The sequence below is a fragment of the Micropterus dolomieu genome, linkage group LG17 (assembly GCF_021292245.1).
Source record: "Micropterus dolomieu isolate WLL.071019.BEF.003 ecotype Adirondacks linkage group LG17, ASM2129224v1, whole genome shotgun sequence".
NCBI lineage: Eukaryota > Metazoa > Chordata > Actinopteri > Centrarchiformes > Centrarchidae > Micropterus > Micropterus dolomieu.
Genome location: NC_060166.1, coordinates 28,346,976 through 28,373,242, shown reverse-complemented (window position 1 = coordinate 28,373,242; position 26,267 = coordinate 28,346,976). Strand labels below are relative to the sequence as shown.

The following is a 26,267-nucleotide window of genomic DNA, read 5'->3' as shown; positions in this document are numbered from 1 at the left end:
CTGACACATGATCTCTGGACTGAAGCTGAGGTACAACTTCTGCTCCTGTTTGTCGTCTGTACCCTGTGAGTCATGTGTAAGTTTTTCGTGCTGCCAATGAACCAACAGCAGCTCTGCTCACTGAGTTCACTCTGACTGAAGGTTTGCTTATCGCTGAAATCAAATGATGCAATGTTTAAACACAGCTCTAGATGGCACCTTGTTGGACGTCACTAGTTTGTGCAGCATTGCTTTGAAAACAAAACAAATGATTCTGCAAGGACTGGGATGCTACAACTTGAGTGGTAAAGACATTATTGATTAGACTGACTGTAGATAATAAATCTGATTTGAAAAACTCTGGCCTTAATGTTGTACTTCCATAATGTTGGGGGACTTTTTTATCAGTCGCTTTGGTACATTTCTTGAATCATCCTTGACATTTGCAAAACATTAAGTACATTTCTTGAAACTGGTAGTACAAACAGCACAACACAGTGATTTACCTGCAAAAGCCGTTAACTTGCTCAAAATCCTTAGTCTAAGTATTTTCTGATGTAAACTTTGGCTAAGGTGTTGATGACAATGATTGAAAATGCACAAGGCTGCATATATCACATTCACCAGTACAAAGTTATACATTGCAGGAGACAGGACAGGAATGACAGTTATGCTTTTACTGTTCGTACTGTAATTTGTTGACAGAGCATGTCATTATGATACAGAAAAGAAAAAGACAAGCCTGTTTTTCAGCACTGCATAGCACAACGGTAAAGATTACAAAATTAGAAATAAGTATGTATGGGATACACCCCTTAGGTTGACGTTCCTGTCTGTCGTATCATATTTTCTTTTCCACATCACAACAGATATCTTCATCAATTCAGGACACATTTACAAAAAAAGTCTAATATATATACTGGCGATTAGCACTATTCACTGCTCACTGTGTATTGTTACTACTACTGTGTATGGTAATGTGTGTATCAGGTGAATGGTCTGAGGGTTTTGTTGCTATTGTAGTATGTTGTGATCTGTTGTTGTCTATTCTTACTTTTTTTATGGTCTGTACGAAGCAACATTTCGTTCAGCTATATACTTTGCAAATATACTGTATGCAAAGAATATAAATAAAGTTTGACTATATTTGACAACGTGTTCAACCATTTTGCATGTAGTGACTTATGTAATGAATTTATATATTATATATACTAGACATTTTGGGGGGTAAGATTATTCAACAGCCTGCGACCCGACCCCGGATAAGCGGATGAAGATGGATGGATGGATGGATTATCAGACACCGGTATAATACATTGTGATCAGCATGATATATCAGGATCAGATCAGAATCAGAATCAGCTTTATTGCCAGGTATGTGTACACATACGAGGAATTTGACTCAGGATTGTACATTGCTCATGATGTGCTTACTCATACAATAATACCATAACACAATAATAAAATAAAATCAGACACAAACTACAGTATAGACAATACTAATATACACACTATGAACAAAACAATATAGACATATTGACAAATAGTCAAATAGTGCAGTGATCAGATAAGCAATTGATAATGTAAGAAACAGTAGACAATTGTATGTAATCATTTGCATCAGTGTGTGAAAGCATTTGCAATTTGTTCAAAATAATGAGAAATTGCTTTTATGATCTGCACAAGTGAATAGAAGATTTGGAGGTTGAACTATTAGTTTTGAGAATTTCAATTCTGATCTGAGAAATGCACCAAAGCGACTAAGAAAAACTGTAAAAAAGAATTGTCCAAATTGATACCGCAGAGGTATAGATATGCTGACTTCTACTCGCTACGTATGGATTTATCTCCAAAATAGCTGGATCCTACATTTCCTATTATGCAAATTGAAAGCATATTTTTGTTAGACCCTTTCCTCAAAAACACTTGTGTTTTTCAAACTGCATACCCTGGGAGTATGAAACACACTTGCAGGTCTCAGGGCCCAAGACAATAACCTTGGTGTCATCATCAGGGTTATTTTATTGATTTTTAAGTTGCAATGCACATGTATACACGTATATACTATACATAATCATCCACTCAGTGTATGTATATTTTATATTTATTTATGTTGTTTTTTATTTACAGAAACACTTGACTTGTATGTATACATTTTAGTAATTTTTTTGGTCATTGGTGCTTTATTAATATAAATGTTTATATATACACCTACTTTCTCATATTCCTGTGTACATAATCTTCCTGTCTATTCTATACCTGTATTTCTTTAACTTTGTTGTCCTTGTTCTTAGCTGTTGTGTCTATTCCTGTAGTAAAACAACATTCCTTGTATGTGTGCACATACCTGACAAATATAGCAGATTCTGGTTCAGATTGTTGGAACCATAATTTCTAGACATCAGGGCAGCGATCATCAGGGTCATTTTCTTCTATTTTCCTGTTTTCACAAGCATGATAATACTCTATGTGACGAAAAAATGTAACATCAGTGGAGAGTCTTTAAGAATTTACTGAGAAGTTGGAAATCAAATTTGTCATTACTACCAGGCTTATGACTGTTTATTTTCATGCTAAGATTGATATGACTTGAATACAGCATCAGTGTATCACACAGTGTCTTGTTGGGCCCTATGTATAACCTGCACAACGCTACAGCGACTGATGTCACAGTTGAGTGGTTTGTGTTCCTCATCTCTGAGCGAAGGTCTCACACATTTTTTGCTATGGACTGTTTTTCACACAAGACCACTTGAGCCTTGGTCATTCTGCGCAAACACACACTGAATCCAACACTATAGACATACTGTGATGCCTTGCAGCTTTAACGCATTAACCTACACAGCATGTTCTTCTCTTTATTATCCATTTTCCATCCGTCAGCATGCACTGTATGAATTTCTGTTGTTCCATTCTGCTGTCTATTGTGTTGTTATTTATTGTAGAATTGGCTTTTTTTATTTTTTTTTATTTTTACAGGTTCGTCACAGAGTCCCAATACAGCTGTACAATAGTGAAAGCATCATGGTCCTTTTTAAAAAGAAATAAAGCTCTTATTTACCACATGCTGGTTATGTCTCACAGTCTAAACCTGTTTTGAACCTGCACTTTCAGTGAGCCTCTTGCAGAAGGTGTATATGAATTTCCCTGTCATCTCTAAATATAAGTTACTATCAGATACTGATAACAGCTTTAATAATTTACTGTATTTCAAGCGTCTACACAAGGTATGGTATGATATCTGATTTACCATAAACTAAAAAGAGAGAGGAGATGCAACTAACAGTATTTTAATTTTGAATTTAGCAACTTCATTAATAACTAAAATGTCAGAAAATAGCAATAAATTGCTAAAAAGTCCAAGGTGCCTTCTTTAAATTGCTTGTTTTGTCTGAGAAACAATCAAAACCTCAAACCAATTTGATTTGCATGGAGAGAATTCTGACATTGGAGAAGCTAGAATCAGTCTATCTCAACCATTTTCCTTTACAAATGACAAGGGCAATATAAAGCGCAACCTCGCTCAGTTCAGTACACTAACAGTCTAGCTGTTACAGCCTAACTTGGTCTGAAATGGTCTCCAACTTAACTGCACACAAGAGTAATCCCAATCTTTTCTTCTAAATCTTGGTTTGAGGGACAATAAGCGTATTTAGAACTATTTCCTTTAAGTGAATAATTAATTCTCAAGTGTTTATGTAGATTTTTTTTCTGTCCCAACCAATCAATGAATGTTTTCAGCAACAAAAATGGGGCAGTGACAAAATAAAAGGCCACAGTGTAATAAGTCAACAATTCCTTTTTATTTTATCATGTTTATATTTTGGTTCTGTAGCAACCTACTGGATAACTCTAATGAAGTGAAATTGTACTCAAGCCGGTTACAGTTGAGAGCAATGACAGGCACACGTTTTGTGCAAATTTAACAGCATCGGAACGGCTCCTACATATACACAGCAAAAATACATGCCAGAGGAAAACAATACTTAATCAGTTTACATTGACAATAGTTAGGAAGACTTCCCCACAAAAACAATGTCTAGCCAAGCTAACACTTGAGATACACATTTCGCCCGTTGTTGGATTATGGGAGAGAAAAACTGAGTAAACATTCAGTCTTCACGCACAGCGAGAAACGTGTGGTGTTATCCAACTCCGTAGATTAAATCCCTCCAATCTGTCATACCAAAGAACACATTTAATCAGAATCCAAACATTGTGCATTGCCATTTCAAACTAATTATACTGACATGATAAAATGAAAACTCTAAATCAATGCGCTAGACAAGAGATACGCCTGCTTGCAGTTGCTTTAAGAAGTCCCAACTCCACCGAATGCTTTGTCTTTTCTGCATTTCTGGCAGTACACTGGCAATGCAAACAATAAAAAGGTTGGGGGTAATGCAACCTGAAGGTATCACAAGCCACACAACACGACACAACCATCTGAAACACAGGGGTGTTGGTAGCCTTGGTAGAGTTGACTGCAGATGTTTTTTTTTGTTTTTTTTATCTAAATCACCATCCTAATGCTGCTTAATAGCAATTACTGGGACAAGACACACATAGCCTCAGTCCAATATCTACATACTCAAAAGTTAAATAAATTATTTAGCTGCAAGATGAGATTTTGTTTGTGTTTGATAACAGTTAAAAGAAATTATCCTCCTCCAAACATGCAGAAACACAGGATTATAAGACTGAAATATAGGTAGGTGAGTTGGGAGATTTTGGTAACCAGTCTGTAGTGTTTAACTCGGACATTACAGGCTAAGGTCTGTGTGTGTGAATGTTAGCTCTGTTTGTTCTATTGTCCTTCACAGTGTAATTGTAAGAGCTAACAAACTAAACGTCCCCGGAAATGCTTGCACTGGCGTGTGTTGGTTCCAAAATATCAAGTGTGTTGGATGTTGTGACCTCTTTTTTTTCTTCCAAAAAGCGGCTGCTAACATTTCACATCTGTTGGGGATTTTATTTGAAATCTAAATTGAAAACGTTAAGTTTTGTATTTGCACCTACAGCCAACATAACGCATTTAAATTAAGTAAGATAGCAGTGATAAAGTGAACTCATGCTGTATGTTCTCCTGGAGACCACAGGAGGCTGTGAAGTAACCCATTTGACTATTTTGCCCCATTAACCAACTTCTTTTCACAAGCTCACGTTTAAGTCTTGATAATGAATTGTTAAACTGGTGCACGCAATATGATTTTACCCTCTACACCAACAGATGGAGTCTCATAACAGGGCCTGGCAATGCGACTTGTGAAGGAAAGCAGATGCACCACTACATTCTACAGCTTTCCTTTACTATACAATCAAGGGCCACGTTGAAATCTTTTACAACCTAGAATTTAAACAGCATTAAAAAAACTACTTCAGTTGCGCTCAAATGAAAAGTAAACTTACTGTAACATACATATTAAATAGTGTATAGTCCATGCAATTGCGCACGGCCGGTTTTGCATCATTATGGTATGTCGTTATTAGTGTATGGGAGACATCAGCCACCAGTGCATTTCCGATTTAGGTTCAGGGAGAAGAACTCCACAATACCCATCAGAAACATCTCAGCCAGACTTGAAGAGCAATATGGCCACTTGGCCCAAGTAGAAGTAAATGAAATGCTTTGTCTCGTGGGTGACGTAGCTGCCGAAGTTCCTCCCGACGATGCAGTGCCAGGTGGGGTTATACTTCTTATCAAATTCCTGAAAAAGTTCAAAAGAAGATTAGTGAGCGCCAAATCAATATGCATATCCAACGGCTGCCATCTACAAACCCTGGCTTACATATCACTACGAAGACCTCAGCTACATATTTCAGGTATAATATGTCCCAGAGCCCACGGTGAAGTCTCCCAACTGCTTGTTTTATTCAACCAACCCAAAGATTGTATTAAGTTTACTATCATATATGACAAAAAGAAGCATCAAATCCTCACATTTGAGAAGCTGGAACCAGCAGACATTTGGTATTTTGATTAGAAAATGACTTAAACGATTAATCAATTATCAAAAAAAGTTGATGATATTTTGTTCATTAACTAACCAATTCATTCCTTGATCATTTCAGCTCTACTCCATATGAGTTTGAGTGCTATTACTTTTAGGCAATAAATAAATAAGATACATTTGTATCCCAGGGGAAATTGCTAATTAAAAAGGATCCCAAAGACCTTTTTTTTTTACAACTTTTCTTGATTAAAATGTTTTTAAATCTATTATTTGATTTTTTTGCTTTTATAATCCAATTCAATCATTTTTATATTTTGGGTGCATTTGTCTGCAATTGTTTTACATTGATATTTGTCTTATTTGAGTGTCAGTCACATGTAAAGCACTTTGGCTAGCATTATGTATTAAAAGGTGCTATACAAATATTGTTTTATTGGCTAACTGAGACCCTTATGTTGCTGAGAAATCGGTGTACATAAAACAATGTGGAGATCTCTTTTGGTAAACATTTTGTAAACATGGTTTTTGGGTGTGTGTGTGGGGGCTGTGGACTCTTGACCTCAGTAGGCCTAATAAAAACAATCCTGGCGGCCCTGAACATAAGAGCCTCTTCTCCACACTGACCAAAAATAGATGTGAGAATAAAAAAGGCTCTGAATTTGCAGATCATGTGCCAGTGATGTAAGCTCGCAGAGCTCCACTTGGATCCATCCCCGCGCCCGTCCTGTCTCACCTTCTTGATGTAGGCTGCGATGTCCTTCTCTATGTTGTACTTCTCCATGGCCTGGGTGGCACAGTCCACCGCGTCTTGCTGCATGTCCTCGGACATGTCCGCGTTCTTGATCACAGCTTTCCTGTCAGTCATGGCTCAGGATGGTGATGATGCCTGCTGAGGAAGAAAAAAAGGAGCACGTTCACTCAGACGTACTGCACTGAAAATTAACACCGCACGTGGTGATGGGGATGGTTTAGGCCAGCCGGATCATCGCAAAACATCAATCATACGCAGAAGATTGTCCGTTTGGCACCGCGTTTTTACATCGTTTGCACTGATTCATAAGCACAACTTGCGCTCGTGTATTTCCATCTATATTCTTAACTGCACGATGACTTGAGCGTTGCATAGATTGGCTGCGAAACTTGATACAGGTGGAGTTAAATTACTTGGCAAAATCACTTTCCGATAAAAGCAGCAGCTGCATCGGGAAACAAAAAGTATCAAAATGTATGTAGGTAATGATCTGCTCTGGGCACAATACGCCTGCTGTTATCCTTGCAAATACAGTCTACATGTCTAATCAGTCGAAATGAATTAACACATACAGTAAAAGCTCACCACCACAAGAGAAACTCGAATCAGAAATATTGTCAAGACATGCAAGTCAATCTTTTCAGGAAAATCTGCAACTCACCTTTTCTTGAGCCGCCTGAAAACACTTCTTTCCCCCCTAAAAAAATATGTATTTCACCCAGTCAAGGGGGGAGAGGGGGTAAGGTTTTAGATGATGCTGCAGCTAATTGCTTTTTAAAGATTTACACAATAAGCATGTAGGTAGGCTGGCTCTCTGCTGTGCTGCTCCGACAGCTCCCCGCCCCTCTGCTGCATGCCGCACGCTGCCATTGGCTGAGCCGCAGCCTCCCCGCGTGTTGCAAGCGTTTTTCTCCAGCTCCTGTCTGCCAGCATCTTATTTCATCCCACAATGCATCATTCACAGTATACACCACCGACTGTGGGCTAAAAGGAAACGAGACCTTGGTTGTGGGCAGGTATCATTTGGCTGTGTACAGGGGTTTTTAAACAGTCCCCGTCACAGCTGACACACACTGGAGCTGTGAACACTGAACATATGCAGTTGTATTATGTTGGAGTATATTTTCTGTCATATCTACAGCTGAACCATGGCTTTTATAGACCAATAACAGCCTTATTTCTTGCTCTACTGGCTTCTTTACAAATATGATTTATAATAACTCAAATCCACATAGCAGTATGTACTGGGCTATAGGTTTAGTTACACAAAAGGAAACAATGTTTATAATAATTTATAAAAGCATCAGTCATGTGAAATAACAACAAACCAAGTGTCCTTGTTTGAAAATGTTTTATTGAAAATGCTAAGAGAAAAAAAAAGTCAGATTAAGCATAATAAAATAAAACATACAAACTACTCCCACATGAAACCCCCTCCCAACCTCCCAAATTTATAATTCCTTCATACCAGGCATCTACGACTCCATCCTTTGATCCAACTTCCTGGTCCTCAGTTTCGTTTTCTTGTAAAATAAAGCCATTACCACTGAAAAACTTTAAATAGGCATGGAGGGGCCTAATAGGGGGAAAAAAAGTTGCTCTGGGACTCCCGTTAATTAGTTCTGAATTCAACTCATTTGAATCCTGGAAAACTGATCCCGTTCCGAGCATCCATCCTTGCCTATCCCTTCCCTAATCGATCCACTCATCCAGCTCCAAGGATTGGGATCCACTGAGCCACTCCTCCAATCAAAACCTTGAAATACCAGGAAGAAAATCAGAGGCAAACTGTTAGAATAAAATGTCAAGATTTTTGGGCCTAACTTTTCCATTTTGAGCACTCATGTCAGAAAAAAAAAAAAAAAAAACAGAATGCCACTGAGCACAAAAACTATCACTCCCTGAAGTTAAACATTTTAACCAATGAGGACATTTAAGTAAAAAGTGGGACGCTTTTGCAACAAAGTAGTGACTCAGATTTCTTACATTTGACAGCAAAGATGTTACACTTACATCACAACACTTGATCTAGGACTGCATATTCTGTCACAAGCCAGAGTAGCAAGTTAAAAATTTTATCTATAACAAAGTACAGCACATATGGCTTTGTTAAATATGACATGCATGATATGGAAACCTATCAAAACGTTCAATTTATGGAATATGAAGCGTACCATTGCCTCGACCTGATTGCTCCTCAATTAGATGTCCTATCCTGACCATACAAATGAAATGTGCTCCACAATGGTTTTATTCCAAATCACTTTAATCCTTCGCTTCAGATGTCTAAAGGAAGACACAAGGGTAAAATACAGTTAAGCATCGGGCTACCCGTCCAAACAGCCCACCCACATAACCAATGAGAGAAGCTTTTAAAAAACGAAAAAAACAAAACAAAAACAAAACTCAATTTTCCCACACTTTCAAAAACATTGAGTGCAGGTTATAACAACTCAACATTTTTGAAGTTCGACACGGCACAATTTCTATTGTTGCAAAAATTGAGAGGACAGAAAGAAGGAGAGAGAGGGAGAAAACAACAAAAAAAAAGGGCAAAGCAGTGGAGAGGGTGGGGGAAAAGGGTGAAGGAGGGGAGAGGGGTACATCTACATACCAAGATCATCCACAAGGACATCGGGACATGAAATGCGAAAATTAAAAATCAATTGCTGACATCTGGAGAAACTCATAAGAGGTAAAAACAGGAGGGTATACATCAAAAGGGCAAAACATCGGTGGTAGAAAGGTTTAGGAACGGGAGCGAGAGCGGCTGTGACGAGGCGAGTAGCGGGGCGATCCTCTGCCACGACCACGGGAATTGCTGCGGCTGCGGCTGGCGCTCCGACTGCGGCTCCTGCTCCGGCTGCCACGGCTTCGGGAGCGTGATCTTCCGTAACTTGGGCTGCGGGGACCGTCTAATTTCACACGAATGTAAGCAGTCTCACCCTGGCGGACACAAGAGAACTTGACATTGAAAAGACAACATTCCTTGCTATGGTGGAAATGCCCTAGATAGAAACGAGGGCCAGGTGTGCTCAGTTACTCACCTCGACACAGCAAAGAAACATTATCCATGACAGTCAATCAAATCAGTACACATACCTCATGTGAGCGGAATTTGGTGTTGTCCAGCTTTCGAACAGCATAGGTCATGTCTTCTTTGCGCACAAATTCTACAACTCCGGTTCCATCTCTGAAAACATCAGCGTAGCACACGTCGCCTGCTTCACGCATGTGGTCCTTCAGGTCTTGCCAGCTGCCGCTCTGAGGAAGTCCTGAAACACATGACCCCAGTTATATTAGTAATGTAGATGTGGTGAACCAGCTTTGTTGAATGTTGGGGGAAAAAAAGTCAACATTTGTTGGAGCTACACAACTAATGTGTTACCCAAATTGTAGCTGTAGGACTAAGTGATACTGGAGCTTTTAATTGTTGAGGTCCAATACAGGTAAAAGTAGAGATGTAAACTGGTTTAGTGTGAAGACAGTAAAATAATTTAACACTAATCTTGTGTGTGCATGATTAATAACTCATTCATTATGATGTACGGACACACTGGTTTATATAAGCAGTAATATTCATTTTTGAAAATAAATAAAAGACCAAAATAACAATTTGTTGCCACTTCTATCCCACTCATAATATCCTATTCCTTTGCACTTTTCAGTGGTTTCCTGCATAAATTCCCAGCCAAATCCAGTTTCAATACATGCATCCAATTTAGCTGGACTACTTGCATTTGTCCAAAGTAACTGTGATGGTCAAAACGAACCGTGACCCAAGCGTTTAAAAAAATAAAATAAAATCCTTAATGTATATTTGCATGCATGATCCATTATCTAAAATATATTACAGTCCTCTATGTGGGGCTCCCCAAACACAACACAACAAACCGGAGCTCAAAACTTTGTTCCAAGTTAATCAACTCTCAAAGATACACAAGAAAGACGTGTACAGCAAAACACTACTTAAGCCAGCAGCCCAGGGGTTAGGCATCTATAACAACCTTCCTGTTTAACAACCAAATAAGAGCCTGACAAGTTTGCATACTTACCCGAAACAATGACCCTGTACTCGGAGCGCCTGGACGGGGGCCCATATCTGCCTCTGGGAGCTCCACCGATCCCACCGAAGCCGCCTCTTGAGCCCCTGCCGCTCCGAGGAAACTCCACACGCAGTCTATAGCCGTCGTAGTCATAACCATCACGCCCATAGACTGCATCATCGGCGTCTCTGTTAACACCACGGCACAATTTTAACATTAACACACGAAGGGCAGCGATTTGTGACACACATGCAGAGAAAGGGCAGTCACGGACGGCGTCAGCCATGTTAGCGGGTATCTTGCATCTGGTTTAACGTTACGTTTGGTTAATCCGCCTTGCAGACGTGTACGCAAGATGAGTAACGTTATTTTGCCTTCAATTTGTTTACAGAGAAGCATAATTTGTTTCTAGTCCCACTAACAAACCTAATCGCTGTGTGAGTGCAGTGAGTTAACGTATTTATACAAGGCAGAGCAGGTGTTGAGTAACAGTTACGTGGACATAACGTTACAATTATTACCGCAGTGCAAGCACAAAAGCGTTATCTTTTTTTACGTGCATGAGTTAAAACCTGTATTATGAAGAACAAGTAACGTCAAAAGCGAAAGACCACGCGCCACGTTTCGTTAAGACAACAAGGTATATGGACTCCAGTAAATAGTCTGAGCCCGCGGATAGTATTGAAGCACACGAGTTGGTTAGCTACACAATGGGGCTGCCTCTGGCCTAGCTAGCTAGCTAACCGTTAGCTCCTCACCTGGGGTCTTCGAATTCAATGAAGGCGAAAGGCGGCCCCCCTCTCCGGTTCTTCAGGTCGATATCTCGAATTGTCCCGTATTTGTAGAACACATCTTCGACGTCCTTTGTGCGAATGTCAGGAGGAAGGTTTCCCACATAAATTCGGCAGTCGTTGTTTCCAGCAGGGCCTCGCACAACACCCGACATCGCAGCTAACAGATAGCGCGCTTCTTGAGTTAACGTTTGTTTGCAAGATCCTAAACGGCTGGCGGAGCCACACCGAGATTACACTCCAAAAGCCTTACAAATCGTCGATCAGACAGGAGAAATCAATCAAATACGCGCCGTTTCCCTCTGCAATCTGCAGGATATTTATTGGGTAGGCAGACACTGGATGAAGCGCCCTCTGCTCCTATTTTACTTCAGGAACCGCGCTCCTTTACCGAGGTATTCATGAATACAGGAAACGCTGCAGCCGGAGCTGACGCATCCGCCTCACAAAATAGTCCGGCAATTCACCAGGTGTAGTGATAATAAATCATTTCTTTGGTAGTAACAACGTATTAACATGTATATGTGACTGACGTAATGATATATTGTAACTATGTAACTATTATGTATTGCTTTATTAACAGGTACAGGGCACATTAATAAACATGGCGCTGAATGTACCAAAATGTTAGCTATATGTTTCATCTGGAGTCCCTGGGCCATAGCCCCGGGCAAATGCTGCTGAAGGAAACATAACAGGCCAAACGCAAAAAATACGTGTTTTCAGAAAAGGTTCAAGTTTTGTTAAAATATAATGTTAATGTTAAAATATCACATGTTAATATACACATAATTTATGTTGGTGGGCAACGTTATATCTCTCAACGATGAAAACTGGTTAAAACATCCCAGGTAAAGCAGGTCAATAAAAACTTCAGAATCAGTTTTATTCGCCAGGTATGTGTACACATAGGAGGAATCTGACTTTGCATTGCACATTGCTCAGACACAGGCTACAGTATAGAGAACACAAATATACACACTATAAACTGAAACAAAAACAATATAGACATACTGAAAAATAGCGCAGTGAGCAGAGTGCAAAGGATCCAAGAGTAAAATTATTATCATTAATTATGTACATGTTGGAGGTGGATGTATTATGCAGGTACACATACGCATGCATGCATACATGTTCACATGTGCGATGGAGCATAGTGCGAAGGATGCTGGAAGTATTTTTTGCAAGTGTTATGAACTTGAGGTAGGTGGGTGCACAGGAATTGTTCTGATACTGTGTGTCAGAAGTCAGCTGTTCATCAAACTTGGAATATTGTGTCATCACCAATCACCTTGATTGACCTGAGTCCAGCAGAAATATGTGTAAATAGATTGGAAGAGTTGCACCTAATAATGTAGACCTGTAGTTCTGAAAATAGCCTACATACAATGTTTAATTACACATTTTGATCTGGTACATGAAATTGAGACTGTTTCTGTCTTTCATTTCACAATTGATCTGTGAATAAATTTGATAATTCAGCAGGTTTTCTAAAGTGGTAAGAAGGAAATCTGTTTAAAAGAACAACATTTTATTCTCCTTAAATATACTGTTTATTTTCATTGAAACTGATGCTAACCTTAATTACAGGTTATAATCAGTCCAGGAAAAAAAAAAAAGATTATATTTATATATGGAAAATATTATTGTGTGTACATAGTGTATGTGCAAGTGTTGCATTGATGGTGTTTTTTTTTTGCAAAATAGCAACCTGAACTATTCCATATAGTTTATGCAGTTTGAATAAAAATTATTGTATATATATGTATATGTATAGACCCCTTTATCACAGTAGGTGTCCCAGGTATTTTATTCATAAGTTATTGTTCTATACCAGACATTATAGCAAATTCATTGTGGATCATTTAACGTAACATGTCAACAAAGCCAAGTCAGCATTGTTAGTGTTAAGACTACACAGACTATGAGATTGAAATGCAAAAACTGTCCCAGAATATCTGAATTTGAAGTTTTCAAGTGATTTATTGTTCCACACACTGCAGACAAGGGAGCAATTAGGATAGGAAAAGTCAAGTTTGCTGTGTGAAATGCCACTTTTAGTCTAAATTAATCATACAGTATTGCCATTATCACATGCTCAAATATGTGAAAAAATTACATGTGATAATGTGACCATTTTTGTGGAGTGTTAGAGGAATAATATATGCAATACTATATTTGCAATACTTTTGAAAGTTAAATTGTTGGTGGGCATTGGGTTACACTACTACATCTAGTGTTAATGTTTCTTATATAGGAAACAGTATTCATGTGAGTCAGTATGTGACTCACTGTCGTTTGGCCGAAGACATCACATAACCTTTGTTTAACATGAAACAAAATGTCCACACCAGACTTAACCTAACAACTGCTTTATTATTTTAAGGCTTAACATTTGAACTATGTTTATCAGACTATTAGAGAATATTATTCAGAATGATGACACACACAAAATCACATTGTGCTGCAAGTCACTGTTGTGCTGATTGTGCTTTCTGCCCAGAGATTGCACATGCAAATTAGCTTGAAGCTAATTCTGGTGCAATATTTAGAAATGTGCATGGTCACTAATAAACCTAAACTACACACTCACACACAGATAAGCTTTGCACAACTTTAAGATACTTCCATGCAATAGGCTGGGAATTGTGCGTGTTTAATTAACTTTGCTATGATGCAAACTAACTTCATTGCTCTGGAGCCAAACATCAATTTATGTACAGCACATGGCAAGTTAGTATGTGTGATATTAAGTAATACATGCAGGATTTTAAATCTGTAGTTACAAGAGCATACTGTAAATCCACAACAAAAGTAAAGCAAATATCTTTCATTCAATACATGCATTGATAATATGCAAGGTCATGTTCTGATTGTCCTCATCTGTCAAGGCAAGAAAACACGCTGTCACTTGTTTTCATGTAACATCATCATGAGTGTCAGAATTCTGAAATGACCTAATAATCTACATTACAATTCCTCCTTGTTATGGTAATGGTAGGAAAACAATGCTAATCGAAATGGGGCTTCTCAAACTGCTCAGTATGCATGACAGGACCCATAGCTGCGCTGGCCAGCCTCGCCATAGTTATCACCCCCAGTGTACTTCCCCTGACATGCCAGACTGTTCGCCTGTGGACAGAGAAGACATTAAACAAGCGAACAAAAACCGGTTAGTGGTAAAGTGAAGGATAAGATCATACGGTTTATCTGTAGAAAATAAAGTTGGACATGCCTCTGCTCTCTTGATGAACTGCTCGGTGGCAACTTTCTCGTTCTCTTTATGTCCTCTCCAGGCTCTGAGCGCAGACGCCTGCAGGGCTCGGCCAAAGGAGAATGTTAGGACCCAGGGTTTGGGCAGAGGGCAGTTGTTAATGGCATTCAGGTGGACAGAGGCCTCCTCTTCACTCTGACCACCTGAGAGAAAAGCCACTCCTGTGGGGAACAGAACATATAATTTCACTTTCATTTTGTTTCTGCAAAACTTCATACGCATGCGTGCAAAATTCTCTTCAGACATGTCTTGCTTACCAGTGACCGCTGGGGGAACAGTGCGGCGCAAGGCGGTCAGAGTTGCCATGGAAACCTCCTCCGGGCTGTACTTGGTGGGGCAGCTATGACCAGCAGTGACCATGTTGGGTTTGAGGAGAGTCCCTTCCAGGTACACATGGTGGTCCGACATGGCCTTGTACACTGCGGCCAGGACCTGCAATACACCAAAGAGACAGTGGTTTGGTAAATTCTCCCTTCTTCTCTGTCACACTCCCATACTCATGCATTATGTAAGAAAAAAGAAACCCCACCTTCTCAGTGACATACTGGCTGCGTTTTAGGTCATGATCTCCATCAGGCAAAATCTCTGGCTCTATGATGGGCACGATGCCGTGCTGGCCGAGAAAGGACAGATTAACAGAACAGTACAGATGATTTATATCACAAAGATGTGTAGACAAGCTATTGCTAGATAGTACTTCATTCTGACCTGCTGGCAGATACTGGAGTAGCGTGCAAGAACATTTGCATTTTCTGTGATAGCCAGTTTAGATGGATTGCTGTCACTGATTTTGAGCACACAGCGCCACTTTGCAAAGACGGCTCCGTCCTTTTTATACTGCGCACAGCGCTCTGACAGTCCGTCTAGACCTATGGAAGAAGTTCAAAACAGATTTATCAATTGTCTTCTAACATGCGATCCTGTTGGTGTTATGAGTGATGTCAGAAGTTAAATAAACCAATGTTGTTTTTGTCTGACCCTGTGTGGTGGTTTCTCCACTGGTTCCTGCCAGAGGGACAACACCCTTGTCAACCTGTAAAGAATAGAGAAGGGATAATCATGTTCAATACCAGACCGGAATGCATTGCCATAATAATACATATCTGATCAAAAAACCAATTGGTATTTGGAACTAAACTGCCACACCTTGATGCCGACCAGAATACCCCTGTCCCTAATCATTTTGACAAAGGGTACACCGTTATCAGAGTGCTGGTACAGCGTCTCATGAAAGAAGATGACCCCTCCAATGCAGCCATTGACGCGGTCGTCTGCACTGAAGAGAATCTGCCGGTACTGTCTACGGTTCTCCTCTGTGTTCTCCACTCCCACCTGGGCCAGCCGCTTAGCCATGCTGCCTGTAATTAAGATGTGTGATACGAAATGTGAAAAACATCCACACTATGCTCTCTTTGGACCGGATGGTCTTTATCAGTATGTATGTGATTGTTTCAGAGCAAAATTAATGGCATACATGTTTCCCACAGTTTAAAGAAAAGAAGGAGGCAGTGCTACAGACCCACAGACTCATCTGCAGCCAGGATGCCCTTCCCTGGAGAAACTATGCGTAGAGCAGTCTCATGTAGTTCCCTCTTCTGCGCCTCGGAGAGTGAAGGGAACTGGTGCGTCATCTTGACTGATTGTCCTACAGCCTCTGGTAGAAGATGTGTGTTAGGATTGTATTATTCACACACTGCCAACAACAAAAAAACCCCAATATTATCCACCCGTGAAGTTTGTTAAGACATCCATACTTACATTAAGCAGACGCTTTTATCTAAAGCAACTTACAATTGCTATATATATAGCAGAGGTCACATGCCTCTGGCGCAACTACGGGTTAACTGTCTTGCTGAGGCACACATTAGCGGTTGTGTTACAGTGGGGAACTGAACCCGGGTCTCTCACACCAAAGACGTGTCTTATCCACTGCTCCATCACCACCCTATCAAGTGTTTGATAAATGGTCTGTTTTTGTATAGTGTCTTTCTAGTTTTCCAGCCACTAAAAACGCTTTACACTACAAGACACATTCACCCTCACACACTGATGAGCAATTTGAGGTTCAGTATATCAACATTGCACACTTTGACATGCAGACTGGATGAGAACCACTGATCTTCTGATTATTGGACAACCTGCTCTACCTCCTGAGCCGCAGCTAATCATATGCAAGTATGATAGTATGCCAGCCAACTATAAAACACAAGTCCACAATTATTTAACAATGCTAATTTGATTGACTGACAATGATTCATTACTTTAACTTACTATGATTGCAGGTAATAGGAATTAATCCAGTCACAATTAACCAAATATCACCAAAAATATAAAGGAAAGATAAGATCTTTTTTCTTTATTTTTATCTCCAGGGGTGAAATTCACATGTTAGAGTAAACATGAAGGTCTGCATAAATGAACAGTTAATAGCTTGATACAGGTGCATTTAGATTTACCGACTAAAGTCAGTGAACCCTTAATTAAAAATTAAAAAAGACAGTTGAGGAAAGCCAACAGAATGAGATGAGCAGTAAAGGTTCTTACCTGACAGAAAGTGAAATCAAATGTGTCTTGTCCACTGATGTGATGAACACTGGCGGAGACTCTCAGTCAGCTCTAGTTTGTATCCAGTTCAAGTGTGTCACACCTCATAAGCCAACACCCCTGGGCGGTGCTTGTAGACCCACCTCTGCCCCAAATAACTTAGAAGATTTTTGATGAATCATTGTTCTATTTAAGTAAAGAAGATTATTTTTTCATGCAGCTGCTTGCTTTTCATGCTGATATGTATGTAGTGTTGTAGATATGGCCACTTAAGCACTTTGCAATGAATAACTCAATCTAGTACTTCTAAAGGTGCAGTGTTCATCTAATTGGATGTCCATATCCAAAATTATTTTAATAAAATTTTACATACATGCTGTAGTGTTTTAACTCAACCATTTTGGGTCCCCTTCCATATTCAGCCAGATTATGAACTAATAAATCACGTATTCTGTCAGCACCCTCTACCCCTATAGCAACCTAATTTAAGCATTTAACCATACCCCATGGCGTGCTATTTTTATTTTAATTAGTAAAAATGTGCCCAGAGGAAGGTTTCAAGTCTCCTGATAATTTGGTCTTCACCCTCGAATTCACAGGGGTGTTTTTAGTCTCAGAGCAATTCATGCACTCAGTGGCTTCTTCTTGTGAGTTTTAAACTGTAAAGAATATGATGGAACGTTTCAGAAATAGAAATCATTTCCAGGTTCCAGTCAATGTAAATGAATATGGTAATATGGCCCAGATTAGATCAAAATGAGGCCAGCTAAATCATTTCAAGACTGTTCAACTATTTCCCCCCTCTTTGGATCATGCACATGTTATACAGGCTTCTATTTGAAAGCTTGCATTTGTGTTGATTTGTTTTATTGTATTTGCTGTATGATACCATGTTTGTTTTAAAATGCTAGCACAAAAACATTAAATGCGAGCTGAAACGGCTCATCTCTATCTTTCGAATTTAGTTGTGATTAGCTGAGGGTGAATTATGTTGCATCGCTGCAGCTATGTTCAGGAAGCTGCATGTTTGTCTGTGTGTTCTTTTATATAATGTTACTATTTGCTGAGACTCAGTGGGACGGCTTGTCTGCATTTCAGGGGACTCCTCTCTTCACTGTAGTGGGTCAGTGTGCCTCTGAAACTAGATATGGGTCACTGGACTGCCTGCCACTATACAGCCACAACACAGACATGGTGGACCTGTCTAAGACATGGGCCTGAGAGGGAATTCAATGTCAGGAGGTAGTGGGAGGAGGAGCCGGTGCACTCCCATTCAGGAGATACAGATTTAAATAGATGCAAGAAGTACAGCAATTAGACATGGCTGCCTCCGCTGGGACACTCGATTTTTTTTCTGTTACCTAATTAAAAGCATTTAATGATGATACTTTATCTGGTCCTCAATTTTCTGTCCTATTAAGGTTGTCCTCGATGGGTTTGTGAGTGCTCCTTTAAATAGGTCGACCCAAGGCTGAAAGTTGGCTGTAATGGTATCCAGGTACAGGATTCATATGATAACTGATTTAAAATAAGACACTACGTGCCGAACAGCAAATACAGCAGGGGGACTAATTCACTCAATGCCGGTGTCTCTGATCTGACAGAGCCATTTAAAATAGACTGTTAGAGTCAGATATGTTTCATCTTTGGAGGCTTGTTCTTTGCACATTTTGTTGATGAAGGCTAAGGATAGGAAGAGAGTGTCTTAATATGTGTTCTCAAACCCAATGTTCTTGTTACACTACATGTAACTTAATGTACATTGTCAAGCAGTCTCAGCGTTTAAGCCTACATGGACAAGAAGATTTTAAAGTGCTCAGATTATTTTTAAATTTGTCTAAATCTGCATCAATTTCAGAACAACTGGTGAGGACGTGAGTGAGCTCCAGAACAGCTGTTGAGTGGCCCTTGAGTAGAGATTGTTTTGTCAACTGCAAATGGCATGTGTTGTACCATATATGCTACATCTATATAGTCTGGCAAAAATAAAAATGCTTTGACTCAAAATCCACTTACTATCTTTTATTGAATCTGTCAACCACATATCACTGTCTTCCTCAGTAGGTGGAGTCTGGAGCATATCTGTCATGGGAGATCGCTCACTTGCCATCACGTGACATACAGTATTTTAAAGTATGGAGCTTCAGTCACATGGTAACAGGTAGTCACACTTACTGTATATATACTGGTCATATATTGTATATACTGCATACCAGCTAAGGAAGACAGTAAGATGCAACTGAAAGCTCTGAAAAAAAAGGGAAGCAGACCTTGAGTCAAGATATTTTTTCTGTCAAACTAGTGTTTCATGTTCAAGAATGAACTTTAATGCTCTACATTTATGTACGTATCATTACATATGTCACACACACATATAGATGTATAGAAATGGCGAATGGAGTGAGAGCAACATATTAACCAATCAGGTAAGAGAGGGAAAAAATGTTAATATTTTAAGGAAAGAATGTTGCAGAATAGACTACAAGAGAAAGAAGAGTAGCCTCTTAGAACCAGTGTAAATATAAAGATACATTGAAAGATAGAGACCTGGGATATTCTTCCTCTATGGGGCTCTACACTTGCAAAACGTTTATACCTCGTAATCCGCTGGCTGGATTTGTACGAAATTCGGTTTGTACGATCTCGGGTCACTACTCAGTCGATGTATAAAATACGGTAATGCAAAGTGGGCGTGGCTTATTACAAGAAATGTAAATTTCTAGACATTTCTCATACCTAATTTCAAAAAATCTAAGAAATTCATCCATACGTCCCAGAGAGCTGAAATGTTTTCAGCACATCCACTGATTTGTGACTACCGTTTGCCTAACTGCAAGTCAGTCACTCTATATTTTTCAGAATATGCTAATTAAATTAACATCTATGTCTCCACAAGTCTTTCTTCAAACGCTACCAAACTCGACAGAGTCGTCCTCCAGATGGCCGATATCAAGTGTTTCAAAGGGCTTTCAGATTGGTCAAACGGTGAGTCTGCAGTGATATTCAGTATCTTGATGTAGCTTGTAGGCTACACTATGAACGCCATGGTCTTTTTAACTCTCCTCCTCCTGTCTGACACCAATAGGAGAGAAGTTGACCCCTTGAGACACAGCCCCTCCTCATTTGCATAATGAGGCGGAAATGCATACAGAAATGTAAAAAGGACAGGCAGAAATAAATACCATGGGTGAAAATAAATAAGGTAAAAAAAATACAAAGGAAGAATAAAACAGACAAAAATATTAAAACACACACATAAATAAATACATTTAAAAAATAAGTAATTAATAAATAAAGTTGAAGATTATAACGGACAATAAATAAATAAGGTAATTATTAAAAAGGTGAATAAGTAAAGACACTAATTAAAATATATACATTTATGTCTCCTTGTATAATTTAATTACTACCTACATTTATTTATTTACTTTATTTTTTGTGTATTTAATTGGATGCTTATTTATTTATTAAGCATTTATTTATTTCTGTATTTATTTCTCTATTTTATTTGGATCCCGTGACACTTTTTTATTTTTCTCTGCCTAAAAGTCTTTGTGCAGCTTAAACTTTAAATCTTGGAAAGACAAAATGTTGCAGGTGGGTTGAACATTTCGCCCAGTAGTCAGGTACATAAAATTACACTCTCTGATCTCAAACTGATGCTGTAAAAATCAAGTTTGCGTTTCCGCAATTATCTCAAAGTCCAAATTCTTTCATCACTTTAATTCCTTAAGTCATCTGCGTCTGTTCTTCTCTGAAAATGTTGAGTTTTTCGCGACTCGCTCGGATCCCGATCATTGGCGCTCGCAGCTGCATTCTTTGATTCGGCTCCATTCACATGTAAATGTGACTTTGACACACAGTAGGCTATATAGAGACAGAACATTGCAGTTGAAGCTTGAGTGATTTACAAGCTATAGGTCGCAACGAGGACGGCGCCCATTCATCTATCAAAGCTACCATAAGCTGCGTGAAATACACCCGGAGATCTCCGGATCGATTACGACCCCTCCCGAACTCATTTAAGATAATGTAAATCATTAAAATACATATGGTAGCAACTTAAATAACAGAAATGTGAAAGAGGCATGATTTGTAATCCACAGCCAAACATAGAACGTAGGCTAGAGCTTTATGGGATGATAAAGAAGACAAAGAATATGACAAACATGAGTATTAACGTTATTTATCTACACATTTAAGCTCATAACCTTATGTGTAGATATTAAGCTGTATAAATATATTGAGTTTAGTTGTTGTAACAATTTATCTAAATAATAATATGGAGGAAGAAGATTGGTTTCTTTATTTTTACCTGTAAAGAACGCTTAAAAATAAGGGAAGATGAATAAGAGAAAAAAAGAAAACACAAACACTCAAACCATTTTTATATTGTTAATTACAACAGATTCAACAATATAATTATAAACAATAATAATTATTAGTATTATTAATAATTAACAGTAATAATAAAATTGTAACAACAAGTAAGTAACAATAATTAAAAAAATTATGTACACAAATAATTTAAGGAACAAATTAACCAAAATAAACTCTTCTTATTCAGGACACCACCTGTTTACCCTGTTGCCCTCTGACAGCTAATAGACCATCAAAGCATGGACCACAAGTGTCTGTATAGTTTCTTTCTCATGGCCATTCGTACACTTAACTCCAAAAACCATTAAATTACCATTTGCAATATGCCTGTCTTTCAATTCTGTTCTAAAAAGTGCAATAAAATGTAATCAAATACAATGTTTGATAGATAAAATGAACACCACAATAATGCAGACCTCCACAAATATATAGACGTGAGATATGCCGGCACCTGAAGTGAGAACATCAATCCCTGAGCTGACATTTGCCCAAAACAGGGAACATGAGTACTATCGAACTTTCATCTTAAGAGTACTCTCACATAAATAACAAGGTACGGATTTACACCATTTCACACCCATCATGAATACAAAAATCTGTTGACCCTGCTGAATTACATTACAACATATACCTGAAACATTTTCCCGAACAGAGAGCAGAGGATACAAGCAGTGAAGACGAAAAAAAACATTCTCAGAAAAAACAAGATGCATCACACACACCAGCATACTTCCAAAAACATTATTCATTTCAGAGACACATCATTCCTGGAAACTCTAATGTAAATTTTTAAAACAATGAAGAAGAACGCAGAAGAACTTCTGAAATTTACAGATTTTACCACTTAAGGAAGGAGTTAATGACAAAAACTGCAGTGGATGCTTTTGTTCTAACCTACAAGTCAGCTTTTGAATAAGAAGTTTTCTCTGGAGAGTCACGGTATTTGGTTGGAATTACATGTGATAGCTAATACTTACTCTGTGGTGCCATTAAACAAATAAATGAAAGAAAATACTTAAAGATACAAACAACAAGTTTAAGAAGATGGTGGGTTGTCATTTCCTGGCTTTTTTTCCCCCCTATAGCCTCGTTCCTCCAGAACAGCCCTCCATTCACCATATGACTGGCTCTCAGACTCTTCACAATACCAGTTCCCAAAGTACTGAAGATGTGATGGCGGCTTTCTCTCTTTGTTGCACTTTCTGCAAAGAATGACATCTGTCATTTTTACATATTTCCTTTTGACAGTTCCCTCTCCCCTTTCTGTATTGTTGAGTGCTATAAGGAACAGATTGACTGGATGTCTGTGTCTGACTTGATGGTGGCGTGGGTGAAGGTAATGGGAGGTTGAAGAACATCACCTGTGAGGGTCCAGGCACTGTAGGAAGCTGCACAGATGGTAGAATGAAAGGGAAAGAGACGGGTGGTGCTGGTGCAATGACAGGAAGTGCTTGATGTAATGGTGGAGCCTGAGAGATGACCTGAGGTTGCGATCTCCCCTTGAGCTTCACCTCCTTGGCAGTGTTGGCCCTTTCTGCATTGCTGCAGGAAGGTTCTCAGGTCCTGCCATGGGTGCGTCTGGTGCTTGGATACCCTGCTTCAGAATATCTTGTTCTTGTGACTTGCAACGCCTGCTGAACCTGGGAAAACAAAACAACCGATATTACTGATATATTTACTTAAGCGATAATACAAAAGATGGTGTGATCAACTTCAAAGTGATCACGACTATGATGCAGCAGCATGACACATCTGTGATCACATAGAAATTGATTACACCACTCATTTATTATTTCTTCTGAAAAATGGCAACTTCATTGAGATTAACATTCCATTTGCTGAGCCAGCCATCATGCTAGGAAATATAAATCATGTTATGGATGAAAAGCTAAACAAAACAGTTGAAAACACTGGACAAAATATGCTCTGCATTAAATATCATTCAAAGCAAATACATGTAGGGTTACTCACCACTGTGTGACTGTTGCAGCATTCACCTCTGGGAGCTGGATGGTGGTTTCACTCATCACCTTAGCATTGGTGAGGATGCACTCTCGGATGTGCTTGTAAGTACGTGCTACCATTGTAAAGTGGGACACCCTCACTCCGTCACAGCACACTGCGTTTGGATAGAGAACACAGAGCCTTGTCAAGACGGCCTCTACCACTCTGTTGCAGTCAGGCCACTGTGTAGGACTATGAGCCCCAATGAAAAACCTGAAAATTACAGCAGAATACATATTATTAATATAAGATTGTTTTTAATGTGTGATCCTTACTCTTTGTGTTATTTGTACTGTCCAATTTATCTTTTTATTTTTGTCTTTTTTGTTTTCTGTGGTCTAGACGTTAATTTGTAATATCTGTGCATAGTTATGTTGTATGTTTGTAATTAAATCAGCTACTAAAATTGATTGCACCACAATGACTTTGGGGCAGAACCTCACAAGTTTGGACGTGAAGTCTTAAGTTAGGCTAGTGGCCTTAGCTGGAGCTGGAGATGATATTTCAGCCAGTTTCAGTTATTTAAAATGTTTAGGCAATCAAATTTAACATACCTTTTGGTGCTCTCCACACCTGGTGCCAAAATCTTCTTGGTGGTCCTGAATCGTCCCCGTTTAATGGTGGTCTGGTGACGTGGTGGGTAAATGGTCTTCTTCTTGTAGTACTCCCCCAATGCCTACCACAGGGTTATGATCTTGACACATTCTTCTCCAGTCAAGGCAAGGCGGTGATCTCTGAGGCCAACCAAAAACTCTGCCAAGTCCTATTGTCGGGTCCAACTGAATCCTAAAATAAAAGATCATTTTAGAACTTTTAGAAGCAATGAATACAATTGATCACACGAGAGCACAGCCAACATTACCCATATTTTGTTTAATAACATGTACATTTAAAAAGGAACTGGGCCCTTACATCATGTGAAGTTGTCTCTTCAGATGTTCTCTTCAGAAGATCCATTTCCGCTGACAACTGGTCTACTGGGGCTACATAAAAAAAATTTAATTATTAGTTTAAATTTATCTTTACATCTTTGTAAGACAAATACACATTTAGAGTTTATACCGAAACTCTATGAATACTTTAGTAAAACTCACAGCTGGTTATAGCAGATGTTACTGGTGATGGAGGGACCACAGACAGCGATGACATGGAGCTGGTTATAGCAGATGTTACTGGTGATGGAGGGACCACAGACAGCGATGACATGGAGCTGGTTATAGCAGATGTTACAGGTGATGGGGGGGACCACAGACCCCGCAGACCCCGATGCTTGAGAGGAGGCAGCAGGTGTTCGTTCTGTGTCGAAGGTGGGAACAACGATGTCCTAAAACTCCTCAAGTTCAGCGCAACCTTCATCCACCTCTAAACCAACATATGTGGTCTCGGCATCCTCAATGGCCAACTTGTAGTTCTGTAGAAGTTTGCCGGTTAAAGGTATTCAACTCTGATAAGCTCGCCTTTAAAGTATAAAAACATTGAAAATTAGAGAATATACTAGGGCATTATGTTATAACTCAGAATTAAAATGGTATGTGTACATCTGTGATACTGTCACCAAAAACAACAAATGTAATAGTTATCTACCAGTGTATTTTCTTGGCCCGATGTAAGGGATGATTTTCTTGCCCATAACCTCCTCTCCAAGAGTGTTGACAGCATGACGGAGAAGATGATTGTACGAATTCGGCTGCTGCTCGTCAGTTGTTGCTGCCACAGCCCGGTCCTCATTCCACCTTGCAAGTCCAACCATAAGATACGCCTGGAAGAAGGTGTCACTTGCCAGTGTATCTGTAAAGTAAATTCAAATATTTTAAAAACGAAAAAGAACAAAAACCTTGAGACATTTCATATAAATAATAATCTTTATTTGTAGAGCACTTTTAAAAAACAAGTTACAAAGTGCTTTAACAAGTGTAAAGACAATAATACCCAAAAGACAATAATACAAAAACAATACAAGATAAAAGCAAGAAAACATTGAAGACTAAAATACACGTTTAAGATAAATATAAAATAAGTAAAATAGAATAAAATAAAAGGGATAAAATAAAGTCAAATAAGATCGGGAAAGGCTCTCCTATAAAATTATGTTTTAAGAAGGGACTTAAAAGAGTTCACTGACTCAGCTGACCTGATTTCCTCGGGCAGGCTGTTCCAGAGCCTCGGGGCCCTGACAGCAAACGCTCTGTCCCCTTTAGTTTTCAGTCGAGACTCTGGAACAGACAACAGACCTCTGCCCGAGGATCTCAAGGTACGTGCTGGTGCGTATGGGACTAAAAGGTCAGAAATATAACAAGGTGAGAGGCCATGAAGAGCTTTAAAAGTGATCAATAAAATTTTAGAGTCAATTCTAAAACATACTGGGAGCCAGTGTAATGAAGCTAAAATAGGGGTGATGTGGTCATATTTCTTTGTTCTGGTTAAAAGCCTGGCAGCTGAGTTCTGGACAGTCTGGAGTCGATCAGTAGATTTTTGGGTTAAACAAGTGAAAAGGCTGTTGCAATAATCCAGGCGTGATGAGATGAAGGCGTGTAAAATGGTCTC

The 26,267-nt window shown here is 39.1% G+C and overlaps 3 protein-coding genes and 2 long non-coding RNA genes across 17 annotated transcripts in view; all 5 read right to left on the bottom strand.

The window, feature by feature from the left end:
• Nucleotides 1-3,760: 3,760 nt before the first annotated feature.
• On the bottom strand, nt 3,761-7,512 carry dynll2a (dynein, light chain, LC8-type 2a). 2 transcript variants are annotated; one of them, XM_046074742.1, is made up of 3 exons: nt 7,346-7,512; nt 6,667-6,819; nt 3,761-5,687 (listed from the first exon to the last, which is right to left on the bottom strand). In XM_046074742.1, exons 2-3 carry the CDS (start codon nt 6,796-6,798, stop codon nt 5,550-5,552), a joined length of 270 nt encoding a protein of 89 aa, XP_045930698.1. In that variant the 5' UTR covers nt 6,799-6,819; nt 7,346-7,512; the 3' UTR covers nt 3,761-5,549. The 2 variants fall into 2 exon arrangements, with proteins under 2 accessions (XP_045930698.1, XP_045930697.1); XM_046074741.1 differs by having other exon boundaries at nt 6,667-6,822; nt 7,346-7,509.
• A 506-nt stretch (nt 7,513-8,018) lies between these two features.
• LOC123985930 lies at nt 8,019-8,852 on the bottom strand. Its single transcript, XR_006828776.1, has 2 exons — nt 8,698-8,852; nt 8,019-8,440 (listed from the first exon to the last, which is right to left on the bottom strand). It is a non-coding gene; the product is annotated as an uncharacterized LOC123985930 (long non-coding RNA).
• A 77-nt stretch (nt 8,853-8,929) lies between these two features.
• srsf1a (serine and arginine rich splicing factor 1a) lies at nt 8,930-11,929 on the bottom strand. 2 transcript variants are annotated; one of them, XM_046073927.1, is made up of 5 exons: nt 11,489-11,929; nt 10,740-10,918; nt 9,787-9,959; nt 9,400-9,630; nt 8,930-8,970 (listed from the first exon to the last, which is right to left on the bottom strand). In XM_046073927.1, the coding sequence occupies exons 1-4, from the start codon at nt 11,674-11,676 to the stop codon at nt 9,433-9,435; spliced, it is 738 nt and encodes a 245-aa protein (XP_045929883.1). In that variant the 5' UTR covers nt 11,677-11,929; the 3' UTR covers nt 8,930-8,970; nt 9,400-9,432. The 2 variants fall into 2 exon arrangements, with proteins under 2 accessions (XP_045929883.1, XP_045929882.1); XM_046073926.1 differs by having other exon boundaries at nt 8,930-9,630; nt 11,489-11,928.
• A 2,599-nt stretch (nt 11,930-14,528) lies between these two features.
• aldoca (aldolase C, fructose-bisphosphate, a) lies at nt 14,529-16,426 on the bottom strand. Of its 2 annotated transcripts, XM_046073925.1 has the most exons (8): nt 16,315-16,426; nt 15,942-16,153; nt 15,774-15,828; nt 15,504-15,664; nt 15,325-15,408; nt 15,053-15,227; nt 14,757-14,956; nt 14,529-14,653 (listed from the first exon to the last, which is right to left on the bottom strand). In XM_046073925.1, the coding sequence occupies exons 1-8, from the start codon at nt 16,424-16,426 to the stop codon at nt 14,561-14,563; spliced, it is 1,092 nt and encodes a 363-aa protein (XP_045929881.1). In that variant the 3' UTR covers nt 14,529-14,560. The 2 variants fall into 2 exon arrangements, with proteins under 2 accessions (XP_045929881.1, XP_045929880.1); XM_046073924.1 differs by having other exon boundaries at nt 14,557-14,956.
• Nucleotides 16,427-21,685: 5,259 nt separating this feature from the next.
• The window catches only part of LOC123986670, a 7,620-nt gene continuing 3,038 nt past the window's right edge, over nt 21,686-26,267 (bottom strand). For 2 of the 10 annotated variants that reach the window (XR_006828928.1, XR_006828929.1), the window contains exons 3-8: nt 25,308-25,511; nt 24,818-25,180; nt 24,636-24,706; nt 24,278-24,509; nt 23,691-23,936; nt 21,687-23,359 (exon numbers count right to left, since the gene is read on the bottom strand). This is a non-coding gene — a long non-coding RNA (uncharacterized LOC123986670). Of the gene's footprint in view, nt 23,360-23,690; nt 23,937-24,277; nt 24,510-24,635; nt 24,707-24,817; nt 25,181-25,307; nt 25,512-25,854; nt 25,895-26,267 lie in introns of those variants that run through there. The other 8 variants (XR_006828933.1, XR_006828931.1, XR_006828927.1 and 5 more) reach the window with 7 other exon arrangements.

Coding starts and splice junctions, on each gene's coding strand:
- aldoca (XM_046073924.1), bottom strand. CDS start 16,426: ATGACGCACCAGTTCCCTTCACTCTCCGAGGCGCAGAAGAGGGAACTA. Junction 15,829..15,941: donor GTATTCTGGTCGGCATCAAG/GTGTGGCAGTTT, acceptor TATTCTTTACAG/GTTGACAAGGGTGTTGTCCC. Junction 15,409..15,503: donor ACTCCAGTATCTGCCAGCAG/GTCAGAATGAAG, acceptor TTTCTCGGCCAG/CACGGCATCGTGCCCATCAT.
- srsf1a (XM_046073927.1), bottom strand. CDS start 11,676: ATGTCGGGTGTTGTGCGAGGCCCTGCTGGAAACAACGACTGCCGAATT. Junction 10,919..11,488: donor ATTGAATTCGAAGACCCCAG/GTGAGGAGCTAA, acceptor TGGTGTTAACAG/AGACGCCGATGATGCAGTCT. Junction 9,960..10,739: donor GTACAGGGTCATTGTTTCGG/GTAAGTATGCAA, acceptor CATGTGTTTCAG/GACTTCCTCAGAGCGGCAGC.
- dynll2a (XM_046074742.1), bottom strand. CDS start 6,798: ATGACTGACAGGAAAGCTGTGATCAAGAACGCGGACATGTCCGAGGAC. Junction 5,688..6,666: donor TCGCAGCCTACATCAAGAAG/GTGAGACAGGAC, acceptor GAACTTTTTCAG/GAATTTGATAAGAAGTATAA.